At 37.9% G+C, this 15,270-nt stretch overlaps 1 protein-coding gene and 1 pseudogene across 7 annotated transcripts in view; one reads left to right on the top strand and one right to left on the bottom strand.

Moving 5' to 3' along the window:
- The window catches only part of CACNA2D1 (calcium voltage-gated channel auxiliary subunit alpha2delta 1), a 496,060-nt gene that overhangs the window by 378,526 nt on the left and 102,264 nt on the right, over positions 1 to 15,270 (bottom strand). For all 7 annotated transcript variants that reach the window (XM_032873243.1, XM_032873244.1, XM_032873245.1 and 4 more), the window contains exon 3: positions 7,288 to 7,404. In XM_032873243.1, coding sequence (XP_032729134.1) covers positions 7,288 to 7,404 — 117 coding nt within the window. The remainder of the gene's footprint in view (positions 1 to 7,287; positions 7,405 to 15,270) is intronic.
- On the top strand, positions 11,307 to 15,123 carry LOC116876831 (annotated as a pseudogene).

The following is a 15,270-nucleotide window of genomic DNA, read 5'->3' as shown; positions in this document are numbered from 1 at the left end:
ATGACCTGAGCCGAAGGCAGATGCTTAATGACTGAACCATGAAGGTGGCCCCATATTTAATATCCCTTTTGTCTCAAGTGAAAAATACCACTATCTGTTCAAAGATAAATCACATGACTCTGATCTTCTCTGTGCCTACTTTTTCTGGAATCAATCTTCAACATTCAGACATTTTTTCTTATTTTCAGATGTCACAGGTTCCTTCCCTTCTATCAACATGCTTACATGCCCTCCATTCTCAATGACAAACAGAAAACAGAAACAAAGACTTTAATAGTACTCCATGTTTCTCCTCCTGTACTGTGCTACCAAATTTCATGAAAAAACAAACTTCTTGACAATTTCTCACAATCTAATCACTTTTTAACACTGTAGCCTTTATTCTGTTCCAATACAGTCTAATGAATCTATTCTCGCAAAGGTAAACCAATGACTCCTAATACTAATAACCCAAAATAATACATTTTTTGTTCTTCTTTGAGTCTCTGAAGAATTTCACATTTCCTCTTGAATCTCTTTACCACCTCTTTGGATCCAATTTTCTGAAATTTCTTCCTATGGCTCCACATTAAAATCTCTAGAGATAAAGGCCAGGAATCTGCATTTTAGCAAACTCTGGAGGCATTTTTGACAAACATGAGAGAGACAGAATATGGAGTTAGGAGCTAAAGAAACATGTAAGAAAAGAAAACAAAACAAAACAAAAACAAAACCATTGGGCGACTGGGTGGCTCAGTGGGTTAAAGCCTCTGCCTTCGGCTCAGGTCATGATCCCAGGGTCCTGGGATCGAGCCCCACATAGGGCTCTCTGCTCGGCAGGGAGCCTGCTTCCTCCTCTCTCTCTCTCTGCCTGCCTCTCTGCCTACTTGTGATCTCTATCAAATAAAATAAATAAAATCTTTAAAAATAATAATAATAAAAAAAAAACATTTAGTTAAACAACAACTAATCCTTCCAGAATAAAGACCCTACTTAAAAGTCATTGAAAACATTTGTTATTTTCTTCTTTTCATTACCTCATCATAGCTCAATATCAAGGCTGAAAAAAGGGTTGGGCATATTACAGTACTTAAAGCTTTATAATAAATTAGAGTCGTTTTAATTAAACTTACCAGGACACCAGAGGGAGATAGGATACACCATAATTGGAAAAGTGTCACTACAGAAATTCAGTTATCATAATCTTGCTCCTCTTTTCTTTGAGCAAAATGTCTGAAAACCTTCATTTACTCAGTAGGTCTCCTTGGGCATGCAGGTTGATGAACCATGAGACCAATGATCTCGTTCACCTCCATCTTTCAGAAGGCACCACTAGAAGCTAGATCATTTGGTTGAAGAGCTTTCTCCCATGAACTACTGATATACAGTTGCAGATTTTTCAGCCTAGATCAGGCCGAGATAAATGTTGGTAACAATGTTAAATGATCATTGTGGTTTGGGGGTGTTCTTCTGGAGGGGGTTGTTGCTTGTAAACACTCTTTGAGTATGTTTTAGAGCAATTCAATAATGTTAGCAATTAATGTTAATATTGATTAACATTAATAGTCATCACATTGAGCCATTTTCTGAGAAAAGGATGTAATAAGTGCCAGAGAAATAGTCACTTAGAAGAAGATTTTGAAAATAAAATGGTCAGAATTACCAGTGTGGGCTTAGAGGAGGGTAAAAAAAACTTCAGACAGACACCTTAAAATTGAATTCCACCACTACCTCTTGTTACCTGTATAAGCCTTAAATAAGAACACTAGTCTTGTCTGAGTTTCCTCATTTATAAAACAAGAATAAGTAGATGTTTCATGTGCCTGTGTCATAGGCTTTCTGGAATATCAATTGTTAGAATCATGTTTTTATATGGTCATAAAGACAAAACAAAACAAAAAACTAAGTTCAAAAGTCTGTTTTGCTTTTATAAAAGACATAGTTTTAGGGCAAAGGAAACTAAAACTTTTTACGTTGGTTTCTCCTTCAGCTCTAAGGCTGGCTAAAGTAACACGTAAAAAGACCATAGCAGATGTGGTCCATATACACTATGGAGTATTATGCCTCCATCAGAAAGGATGAATACCCAACTTTTGTAGCAACATGGATGGGACTGGAAGAGATTATGCTGAGTGAAGTAAGTCAAGCAGAAAGAGTCAATTATCATATGGTTTCACTTATTTGTGGAGCATAACAAATAGCATGGAGGACAAGGGGAGTTGGAGAGGAGAAGGGAGTTGGGGGAAATTGGAAGGGGAGGTGAACCATGAGAGACTATGGACTCTGAAAAACAATCTGAGGGGTTTGAAGGGCTGGGGGGGAGGGAGGTTGGGGGAACCAGGTAGTGGGTATTAGAGAGGGCACAGATTGCATGGAGCACTGGGTGTGGTGCAAAAACAATGAGTACTGTTATGCTGAAAATTTAAAAAAAAAAAAAAAGACCATAGCATAAAATGAGTGTGAATAAAACATCAAAATCAATGCTGAAAAGAAAAAAAGACAATCTTGTCAGAATAGTTTAGAGTAAAACACATAAATAAATTCAAGATAAATAAAAGGCAATAAAATTAGTTTTAAATCAACAAGCTGTTGATTAAAAATATAAGGTTCAAAACCTTAAAAATCTTTGTACATGCATACGTAATAAAATATATCACAGATAGTAAAAAGTAATCATTCCACTTAATGGAAGGAAGGAAGGAAGGAAGGAAGTCCCACGTCTGGCTCCCTGCTCAGCAGGGAGTTTGTTTCTCCCTCTGACCCTCTCCCCTCTCATGCTCTCTCACTCTCTCAAGTCTCAAATCTTAAAAACAAAACAAAACAAACAAACAAAAAAAACTGAATTATCAACCTAAACTGGCCATTTCTTCAGTATATGAGTAAACAACCAATTCAAGCTATTTCTTCCTCTTAGGTTGCTCATCTTGATACTGAAGAATAGAGGCTTAAAATTTTCTCACATTCAAATAAAAAAGAAAACTTTTTCAATACTGTATATTTTACTTCATTGAGTCATTTTTTGAAGATGGCTAATTGACATAGGAGTCCCTTAAAAAAATTCGTAGCCTCCCAGAATATTCTACCAACCAGAATATCCAAGTCTTTTTTTTCTAATCCTTCAAAAGATTTTATTTATTTATTTATTCTTTCTATCATTGCATTTTTTCCTTTTATTTTTTTTTATTTAAATTCAATTAATTAACATATATTATTAGTTTCAGAGGTAGAGGTCAGTGATTCTTCAGTCTTATATAATGCCCAGTGCTCATTACATCACATGCCCTCCTTAATGTCCATCACCCAGTTACCCCATCCTGCCACCTCCTTCCCCTCCAGCAACCCTCAGTTTGTTTCCTATGGTTAAGAGTGTCTTATGGTTTTTCACCCTCTCAGATTTCTTCTTGTTTTATTTTTCCATCCCTTTCCCTATGCTCCTCTGTTTTGTTTCTTGAATTCTACATAATGAATGAGGTCATATAATAATTGGCTTTACCTGACTGACTTATTTTGATTAGCATAATAAATACCCTCTAGTTCCATCTGCGTTGTTGCCAAATGGCAAGATTTCATTTTCTTTTTGACGGCTGAGTAGTATTCCATTGTATATATATACACTATATCTTACTTTATCCATTCATCTGTCGATGGACACCTAGGCTCTTTCCAGAGCTTAGCTATAGTGGACGTGGCTGCTATTAACAGTGGGGTGCACGTTCCCCTTCAGATCACTGTATTTGTATCTTTGGGGTAAATACCTAAGTAGTGTAATTCTTAGTCACTCTAAATGAACAGTAATTTATAGCAAATTCTCTAGCCTTCCTTTTATCCTCTACGATTGTACACTTTTTTAAGACCAAAGAATATTATTTATATAGTAGAGGTAAGAATGCAACTCTTAAAATGCAAATCAAGTCTGACACCCCTGAATTTGAATGTTTTTCCACTCTTGCTAATTCAAAGTATAGTTTTATACCAAAAGTATCAGTATCACCTGGATGCTTATTAGAAATGTTGTCTCTCTGGACAGGTCTACTGAATAAGCTTGTACATTTTAAGAAGAGCCACAGGTGAACCAACACCATTAATATTTAAGAAGCACTGACATAGATTAGTTATTAGATACACTTCCTTGAGCAAGTTAGAAGATTTCTTGAAGACCCAGTTTTCTCACGGAAAAATGACACTAATAATGATGTCAAGAGCTTAGTCATATTACGAGAAATAATTAGATAATGCTACTTAGTAAATACTCATAGGTCGATCTGGCATTAAACTTTATCTACCTCAAATTTGTACGTTCATGGTATTTTCTGGTATGTTTACTTGTGGAATTACATTGGCATCCCACCCAGATAAATTAAGCTCTTTTAGTCTAGAAGTCTCCCAGAGTATAAGCCTACAACAAAAATAGAAGTTAATTAATAATGCCATCTTGCATTCATTTACAGTACAATGTAGCACCTGTTTTTCAATTAGCCTCAAAACATTTCCCTTTGAAATAATGTGTGTGCTGTTTTTGTGGAGTCAAAAAAAGTTAAATAAAGAATTTAGTCTGAAAACAAACATGACTCTTTCCCCCTGACATATAATCTAATTCCACATTTAATTAGTCATTGTGATTTCTCTATTCTGCCATTAATGCATTTAGGATAGTCACTGGTCCCCCACAGAACTCAAATAATGTGCAGGTGTCTAGAGCTTTAAATCCAAATGGTGAAAAAGAAACTCTCAATAGGTTCAATTTTAATCCAACTAAATCAAGAGATACGATATTTCATTCTGTGATCATTTTTCATGGAACTTTGATGTCCGGATTATCCACTTCTTATGTTTGGAGGAAAAAGGTAAGCTGATAAAAATTAGTATAATTGGAATCCTTTTCAGTTGTCATTGAGTGAGTTAATTAATTAATTACTTAAGTAGAAAGTACTTATTTTTATTAAATAAACTTTTATTGAAAACACACTTTAACATTTGTAAATGATGCGTAAAAATGGTATTCACATACCCAAAATTTACGAGAAGAATGCTTCGAATCTTCCAGTAATGAAAACTTACTTTACCATGTATATATTTCTTAAAAATTAAATGTTTCAACTTCTGGCAATATGGCATTCAAGTATTCCAAAGAACTTTCCTTTTATATTACAACAAGATCCTGGATATTTTAAGAACCATAAAGATTTATAAGTGCCAAAAAAACAGGCAAAATTTCTGAGTGCCCAGATATATAGATATATAATAGAGTAAGCTAAAAATCTGAACTGTGAGTGATAAGTAAACAGGACATTCGGAGTTGTCCTGGGACAAATTCTTGTAACAGTACTGTGATTTGTAGACTAAGAAGAGAAGCTAAACACAAGCCCCAGCATTGTCTCTAACAGAAGATGTATAGGAACTTTATAAAATAATTTTAAACTATTATTTAATAGAATAAAAACTTGCTCAGTGGCAAGAAGAGTCTATTTATAAATGAGAAGGACAAAGTATCATAATGATATCAATCTTCCCAGTTTGGTCTGAGTCAATGCAAACACCAATCAAAATCCCAGGAAAGATTTTCTTGGATAATGGCAAGATGAATCTAAAACTTAAATTATGAAGGTTCAAGAATACTCAAGATCCTTCCGAAGAATACGGGAAGGGACTGGGCTTGCCAAAAATCTAGCTTGATATCTGGAGCTCTCTGGGGTAATGCAAGCTAAAAAACGGCCATGGGAAAAGTGGTTAGAAAAACATTTCATCTGAAGTGCAACCTAGGGACCCGTGGTTAAGCATCTGCCCTTGGCTCTGGTTACGATCCCAGGGTCCTGGGATAGAGCCTGGCATCAGGCTGATGCTCAGCAGGGAGAGCTTCTCCCTCTGCCTCTCCCCCTGCTTGGGCTCTCTCTATCATATAAATATACATATATAAGTGAATGAGTGAATGAATGAATGAATGAATAGAAATAAACTGCAATCTAACAATGTATACTGACATTAGTCTCAGGTAAAGTAAATCAATCTGAAAGACAGAACTTTTTAGAATAAAATATATAAAGAATGTTTACAATTTCAGGATAGAGAAGGAATTCTTAAAACACACACCCTGAAATACTAATAACTTTTTTTTACTCATAAGTTTTTTAAAAGGTCACTGTGACTACGTTAAAATGAAGAATGTATTTTGTCAGAATAAAACCACCAGAACAATGAAAACAAGTCACAAGCAAGTCACAAAAAGATATTTGCATTACACAGAAGTTAAATGAGTTACCATCAAGAATATATGACCAAAAATCAATTTAAAAAATTAAAATGTGCAAAACATACAAACAGATATTTCACTGAAGAAACAAAAATGGTGAGTGGATAATGAAATAAGTTGTCTGCCTCAGGACTAAGAAGGGGAGGTTCTACTTTACACTTTACTTCCATTTGCTGGTCCACAATTAAGAAATCTGTCATGGCCATTTATTGGCCAGAATACGGATCAGTGGGGACTCGTATACAGCTGGTGGAGGTGTAAACTGATACAACCATTTTGGAGTACACTATGGTCTACTGATTCTCCTGTCATGTATATAACTCCCTACAGGTATCCCTGCATTTATGTACCATGAGACTTGTTCAAGAAAATTCAGCAGCAGTATTCACAGTAGCACTCATCTGGAGATAATTCGAATGATAGTTTGCCAACAGAGAAGAAATGAACCAATGGAGATATGCCCTCATAAGATAATTTTCAACTGTGAATGAAAGTGAATTTGAGCCAAGTGCGAACACTCAGATAAATACACACGTAACGTTGAGGGAAGAAAGCAAGTGTTGACAGCTGTATACACTACAATATTTTAATAAAGCTGAAAAACAAGCAAACTCACAACCACTGTTTTTCGCAAAACATTTATGCGAGGTGTGTCTATTTTTAAAAAGAAAAGAAAGTGAGTCCTGGCCGCCTTACAGGGAAAAGAGATGATTACAAAGACAGCTTGAAGGGTACTGGCAATATTTTTGGGTCTTATGTTGTATCATAGATTTAAACATGATGAATGTGCCACATAACTTACAAATGGATAAACAGATGTATGCCCTAATTAAATACACTGTTCCTATGTTATAAAATCACCTAACATAAAAAATAAACTAATCATCAGAAATACGCTGATTATTTTGCGTTCCACTATGAAACTGTGATCTCTCACCTTTTAGTAACACGTTACCTCGACATTGTTTCCAAGGTAAAGGAAGCATACTAGAGAAAAAGAAGTATGAAAAATAAACAAGCAATGGAAAATAATAAAATGAGCAGATCCAACTTAAACTCACCACCAAAGCTTTAGATCTGTTGCTTAGAAGTTTCTCAATATCCCTCGCTGCAATTTCTACCAGCTGCCGTGCATTATTTGGCTCCACAGTATACAAATCTTGATACTTCTCATAAATCTGCATGGAGAGAAAAGAAAATTAATAATAATTGCTTATGTGGTTCCGAAGTTCATAGTAGAATGTATTTTAAACATACCCACTTTAGAAAGACCCACTCTTTCCTTTCTTCATTGTGATCTTTTTGGAACATGGATGTGTCAAAAATATGTATGTAAATAAAAATTCGCTATCAGACCACCAGCTAGCATGCCCTGTTAAAAGGCTATAAAATAGGGGCACCTGGGTGGCTCAGTGGGTTAAAGCCTCTGCTTTCAGCTCAGGTCATGATCCAGGGTCCTAGGATCGAGCCCCACATCCAGCTCTCCACTCAGCAAGGAGCCTGCTTCCCTTCCTCTCTCTCTGCCTGCCTCTCTGCCTACTTGTGATCTCTGTCAAATGAATACATAAAATCTTAAAAAAAAAAAAAAAAAAAAGGCTAGAAAGTATCTTGTACCACAAAGATCTGTGTACACAATTTTTTAAAGGTCCTTTTTTTTTTTTAAGATTTTATGTATTTATTTGACAGAGAAAGAGTACAAGCAGGGGGAGCAGCAGGGAGCGGGAGGAAGCAGGCTCCCACTGAGCAGAGAGCCTGACGTGGGGCTCGATCCCAGAACCCTAGGTAGGTGACCAGACCCGAAGGCAGATGTTCAAACAACTGAGCCACCAGGCGCCCTTGTGTATTTCAAGTTTGTGACTTGAAATTGTACCTCCCTGAATGCGAAACCTGGTATTAACTGCCATTGGGATTTTTTTTTTTTTTTTTTTTTTAAAAGAAAGGCCATGCTAGAAAACAGTAGGACAGAAGCATGGCAGGTCAAGACTTGGAGCGAACCAAGATAGTAGGAAGGGGGAACCAATAAGGTACTGAAGGAGACTCCCCATGGTTATCCTGCCAGCTACAACCACTGAGATTAAAGTGTATGCTGCTAAACCTTATGAAGGGATGGGGAGAGAGCAGAGAGAGGGGCAGGGAGAGAGGGAAAGAGAGAGAATGAAGCCTCTGCTCTGGTTCACCCAGGTAACACGGGGAGCTTTACTACACAGAAGGGTTGAAAGTCACTGAGGTCTACATTCAAGTTCGGTTAAATCTGTAACTGTAAATATTTTTCATTAGCAAACTGAATCTTTGGGGTTTGGTCTTCTCTGAATCACTGAATCAAACTACGCTGGAAGCAAGCCAGGCAGCAAAAGAAGCCTGTGATTTTGCCTCACATCAGTATCCATAGAAGGATTTCCCTGGAGTGGCCTCAGATGCACCTGTTTTCAGAGCCCGCACACTCCTGGCAGGGGGGAGGAATTAAAGAAGGAGGGGTGAGAAGAAACAGCAACCATGCTTGTGGCTACAGGGCTGAGCCGAGTAGGAAACCCCTTATGCATCCAACAGATGGGTTGCACATGCATGACTAAACCATCTTTGAAAGCCAGGGCCTGGCAGGTTTTTATCGTCTTAGGAGAAGTGAATCCAGGGCACATGCAGGAACCAGTTCAACCCTGTTTTTTCTGGCACAACTCCAGCGTTGTGCAATACTACCAACAGGTCCTACAGCCTGCTTCCAGCTGACCACGGATGCTACTGGTAAACGCTGCTTTCACATATGCACAGATGTATACGCTAACATGTATTTGTAACCAAACATGTTAGTTTTACATGAAGTTTTCATATTTTTAGGGAATTCAAAATTAATCATTTTAAAAGATTTAAATCCAGCTTTTACTCCTATTTTTTTTTAACTTATTCAAACTATGAACTTTTTCTCATAGTCATTTAAATTTTGACCCTATAGGTTCATCATCCCAACTATTCAAGGCACAGTCATCTGGTCATATAAAATCCCCACATGTAGTTTTATTTGGAATTCCTGCCTATTACTGGATTGCTCAGACTTTCTGCTAAGGGGCAGATTGTGGAGTCCTGTTTTAAAGACCAAGTTGCCCATGAATAACTTCATCCAGCCCAAGGCTCTCTCTTTCATTTTAGCCTAAGATGATATCCAGGAACATGAACTCCTGAAAAGATTAATTGATTTGGGGTACAAACAGATAAACCTCAACATCACTGTAATTGATCCAGGGCATTTAGTTCTTTGCAGGAAAACCAATAAAGCTAATTGGTGTGAAAGCACTCGTGCTTTGTGCCGTTAAGATCGTGTTCATTTCTAAATGAAGTCTGACCTTCTTCCTGTGGTACAGGGACTATGACAGAATTTAGAGTCGGTAGAGATCAGTTCCAAATATACAATCTGTACTTTGCATTATGTACGAAACGTAATGTCACTTATTAAGTCACTACCTACATATGCCAGATATAAGTTCTTTAAAGAATGAATGGAGTATGAATCAGACAAAAACGATTCAGTTCATGTATATGCAGATCCTCTCAAATATATACAGAAAATTCTCTAAAATTGATTCTAGGGTAATTTTTTCATGCTTAGAAAATTAAAAAAAGAAAACAGAACCTAATTCACAAATAAACTTTAAATAAGCGAAGTCAAGGAAGCTTACATCTACAGCCCCAATACAAATATCCTGTTGTACTCTGTTATGTATAAAACCACATTTGAAATGTTTCTTGGTAATAAAAATTAATTAAAACCATATAACTGCCCCCACCAAAAGAACTAGTTCTTGCTTGTTTTATTAAATTTTATTATTTATTCATTTGAGAGAGAGAGAGAGAGAGAGAGAGAGAGCACAAGCAGGGGGAGGGGCAGAGAGAAAGGAAGAGGCAGACTCCCCAAGGAGCAGGGAGCCCAATGCAGGGCTCAATCCCGGGACCCTAGGATCATGACCTGAACCAAAGGCAGATGCTTAACCGAATGAGCCACCCAGATGCCCCTTTTTTTCCTTTTTTCAAAAACAATTGTCTGTTTTACCATTTTATCCAATTCTTTCCAGAAAAAAATAAAAGAACACAGTGTAAATAACATGAGTTTTCGATACTAGACAGAGCTCCGTTCAAATCATATGTCAATTCCTCTTATGTTACGTTGACACTAGCTTCCATTTCTTCTACTAGAAAGAATGTAGTATATAATGAGAATACTAGACAGGATATTTTTCCTCCTGACTGATATTCTCATATGCTTTAATTTTTCTACAGTGCAAATCCTCTCACTTCCATCCTTGCCACAAGTTCTGACAGAAAAAATATCTGTCACCTGTCAATTCTTGCTTTCTTATGATCTTAATTAACTGGCTTTAATGAACATTCACTATTACATTCATGGACAACAGAGAATATAGTTTCCCTTTCTTTTTCCACTGGAACCTTCTAAGTCTCTTTGCTCCAAGTCCATAGTTTCAAGATAATCTTCAGAATGATACATTTAAAAATAACCTCAAGTATAATATTAAAAACTGACAGCACTCATTGATATAATTACTTCATAAACATACCTAAAGAAATATTTCAGAAATCATAATACTTACTATTATGCCATGGAATAACACAGATAACCCAGAGCAAGATAGGCTTCCGAGTTTTGGATGCAAATCCAAATGGGTTCAAAGTGATTAGCAATCACGTTGAGGCTTCTACTCTTTACCACTCTGAGGTGTTTCACCTACATTATACCATTTACTCACTTTAAGAAACCTGAAAAATACATTTAATTAACCATTGCATTAGTGAGAATACCGAAATTCAGGCTTTAGAGTATCAGAGTGGAGGCAGTTTGGGTCCCAGATCACATCGTAAAGGAGCAAACCACTGACCAGGGGAAAGCAGCCGAAGGGGAAATGGTAACGTGGCACGTTTAGGCAAAGTATATCTGTAATACCACTCAGCCCAGGATCTCATCTGGCTTCAGCAGGACATGGAAAAAAAAGAAAGGCTGCTGGGATGAACAAGAAAGGTAGCTCAGAATTAATCTGTCTGCTAGGACACTAAGTCAGTGATAATCAAGGGAATTTCAATGCAGAGCTTGAGAGATGGACAGTGGGGAGCTGAGTTCCAGCTGAAGGATGATGGTGCAAACCACCCACAGTTGAGGGGCCCGAAAGAGGCTGAAGAGATTGGCCAAGTATTAGTAGCAATCATATTCAATATCTATGCCAAGAGCACAGAAAACAGCGAATGTACTACACATCTTGTCACATGCTTCCCCCTGCACCCAGATGCCAAGGAGCAAAGTTTTTAAGAACACCAGAGATTATTGGAAGGGAGTTGGGAGAGACCTTGAAATTCTGCCACTAAGTTTTTTTCCCCCAGGGGGAGAGAATGGCAGGTCTTAAATAAGTTAAGTTCCCTTAAGAGAAACAGAAATGGCTGCATATTAAGTCTTAAATATGTAAATTTTGACAACCCTTTCCCTCCCATGGAACTCATCTTGAATAAGCAATCAAGATTTCTGCCATGCCCACAGTCATCTTTGAGACAAGTTTTCCTTTTGACAGTCCCCGATGAAAGAAGAGTCCTACAGGTTTCCTTACAAATGGGTAGCAATATTCTAATGTATGACCTTGACCCTGGCCCCTGACTAATTGCATCAGGACATATCAGATCTAGAAGCAGCTAACTTCTACTTCTGACATATCAGATCTAGAAGCAGCTAACTTCTAACCTGTGAGGCAACAGGTCCAAAAGATCTGTATAAATGATGACAACACACTGAACCAATCAGATTCTTTTGCCACATGTGGGACAATAGTTAGGTGGATCAAGGGCAGAAGAAGCAGAATTCTGACTAGTGGAAGGAAAGCAGCATACAGATATTTAAGCACCAGAGGGATGGCTATGCTAGGAGGTATACTGGCCTCCCAGAGGGACCCACTTGCTAATTGCCAGGACCTGGAACTATATGCTGTTACATGGCAAAGGGGAATTAAGTTTGCAGATGAAATGAAATTTTACTCATCAGGCGAACTGAAAAGAAAGAGATTATCCTGGACCATCCTGGTGAGTCCAATGTCATCACAAGAGTCCTGAAAAGTGGAAGGGGAGGACGTGACTATGCAAGAGGAAACCGGAGAGATCACAGCATGAGGAGAAACCCTCCCGATGCTGCCAGTTCTGAAGATGGACAAAGGGGACCATAAGCCCAGGAAAGGACTTCCCGATCTATAGGCTGTAAAATAACATATTTGTGTTTTAAGCCAATACATTTTGGGTGACTTGTCAAAGTAACAACAGAAAATTAAAACAATGAACTATTTGTGAAGAGCTCCTAGCTGAGAGGTAACAATAATCATCAGCCTCTGGATAGTAAGTCTATAATAAGCTCCTCGAGTGATTCACTCTTCCAAAAAGTAAAAATGCTAAGAAAGACCTCAGGCTTTGAAAGTGGTGATTAACATTATTAATTACTACTTTGCACCTTCGTTTCATTACTCATTGGATTCATTTCATTCAAGGAAGAATGAGCTCTATTGTGAGAAATGTACAATTTCCATTCGACTTTACAAAATAATGAAATGGACTTCTATTATGACCCTCACAATAATGTGAGATTCTGAGAAGAAATTCTAGAGGGAAAAAGCTAAAAATATCAAAATAGATGCGCACACATTGTCCAAAAATATATGTGAACTGGATGAATATGATTCTACCTCATAATAATGAGAGGGATTAAAAGAAAATGGGACAGAACTCCCACCATCATTATCACTTCACTGTCTTTACTGGCTAACAGGGGTATGTTCTCACATCTTCAGTACTAATGCAGCAGCAAAGAGATGCCGGTTCCCTCAACTGCTTCAGAGACTCAAAAATCAATTTCACTTACTTTTACTTAAATTTTGCAATAAGGGATGGCTTCGTTATATTTTTTTTCTTCTTTAATTAAGTGTTTTGTGGGCTTTTGGACTACTCGTTCCCTAGCAACTGAGAATGTCTTGTGTCTAAAAGATGTATTAACACAAAAGAATGATATAATCTTCTTTTGTGGTCACCTTCAAAGATCAAAGTTCCCTTACCTTAAGAAATTTTGCAATGATTCACAAGTGTAATAAAGTCCTTCTTTTGATTTATTGTAAGTTACATCATCAGACAAGCTGCCCAACAGAAAGAGATGTTCAGATATGTGAAGAATCCTTCATCTAAGGTAAAAAATATCTATTGTCACTGATCTGAATTGATGCTAGAATATATTTTACTAACAACAAAGAAGATTTTTAAAAGGTCTACCTTCCTCCATTGAAAATTAGGTGAGAAAAAAGAAATGAATACTGCCATAAAAGAATATGCAATATTTACTAATTAACTCCTGATCTCTTCAAACTCTCCCCTCCTCCTCTTTAATTAAAATAGTAAATGATGCAATCTCAGAAACAAATGTCAAGTTTTGAAAATCTCTCACTCTTTAATGCTCTTTAATACATTGTCAGTTGTATTTAATGCAATTGGTAAAGATCACTTTTAATTCCTTTCTCCTATAACCCAGTTTTCTGAGATACATTACTATCTTTGAACTTTTTATGGCTTGAGATTTCTATTTGGCTACCTTTGAGCAAATGCAACCATCATCTAACATAATTTATTATCATGTTTGTTACGTATTTCCTATTTCCTTTAGGAATGTAAATTTTAAGGAGACAGACATTTTTGCCTGCTTCGTTCACTGGTACAGCTCAGCACATAATACAGTGCCTACACAGTTACTAGTTACTAATTACTAGTAACTACTAGTTACTAGTAACCAGTAGATAGTTGTTACTGCCCCCAGACCTTGCTAAGAATGTGAATGCTGACTTACAAGTTCCTCCTTGTACTTTAAAATTAATATTTATTTTGAACCTAAAAAAATAACAAAGCCATGTAAGGTGTTATGCAATTAGATAATGGAATGTAAATACAACACCTGAACGATAATTAGATCCCAAAAATAGAGTAAATGCACAAAATGAGGTAATGATAAATACGAAGAACAATAGTGTTCCACTGAAGAGATCCAGAAAATTGTGTTGTCAGAATTCAGAGGGAAGTACAATCACCTGGGTTACAACAGACAAGAAGATGGGACTGCAGCCACACTTTGAGGGATACATGTGTTAATGAGGGAGGAAAGAAATCAGAATGTGTGTGTAAAAGGAATTATTGGAAAATACAGATTGAAAGGCAAAGTGAGACATAACCATGGGCAGCTATGAAATGCAGGGCCCTGCCTCAGCTTGGAGAGGCAGCCAAGCCAGGTTGTGCCGGCGGGAGGATCTTGTGATTTCAAAGGCAGAGTGTTTCCTGCCTACATTCAAGAGGTGGGTGAAAAGCCAGCCAGTATCCCCTGGGGCAGCAAGATGCCTTCTGGTCAGCAGATGTCCGAGTTTGGTGGCCGCAGCACCGGTGGCTGGGTGCGTGGGGTCAGCTTCTCTGTCAGCGGGAGCTGCCTGGCCTGGGTCATTCATGACAGTACCATATCCGTTGCTGATGCCTCCAAAACCGTGCAGGTCTCAACTCTGGAAACAGAGTTCCTACCCCTCTAAGTGTGTCATTTGTCTCAGAGAATAGCGTTGTCGGAGCAGGCCATGACCGCTGCCCAATGCTCCTTAACGACGATGACTGCGGCTGCTGGGCTTTCATGTCCCAACTAGACGTTCCAAACCCGAGCCTCCAGCGCAACACAGTTGCCATGGATCGCTTCTGCAGCACGGACAAGAGGGCCACGACTGCGGACCGCAACACAGCCTTGGCGACGCTGCACCAGAAGAGCATCACTCGAGTGGACAAGAGAGATTGTTGCAGATTTTGCACTACTGGCATCCATGGGAGCCATGACAGTTTGGGATTTCAGGACATAAAGCGTCTTCCATCTAGGGCCTCCTGATAACGTGAAGCTGAGTGAGCCTCCCAGATCCAGCATGACAAACTGACAGACCGACCAGCTGACAAATGTGCAGATGCAGCCCTGCCCTGGGCATGCAGTGAGGAGAGCCAGCCGCAAGGAA

The sequence above is a fragment of the Lontra canadensis genome, unplaced genomic scaffold (assembly GCF_010015895.1).
Source record: "Lontra canadensis isolate GAN:19392208 unplaced genomic scaffold, GSC_riverotter_1.0 scaffold48, whole genome shotgun sequence".
Classification (NCBI taxonomy): Eukaryota; Metazoa; Chordata; class Mammalia; order Carnivora; family Mustelidae; genus Lontra; species Lontra canadensis.
The sequence above is the reverse complement of the archived record's forward strand: the minus strand, read 5'-3'. Positions and strand labels throughout refer to the sequence as shown.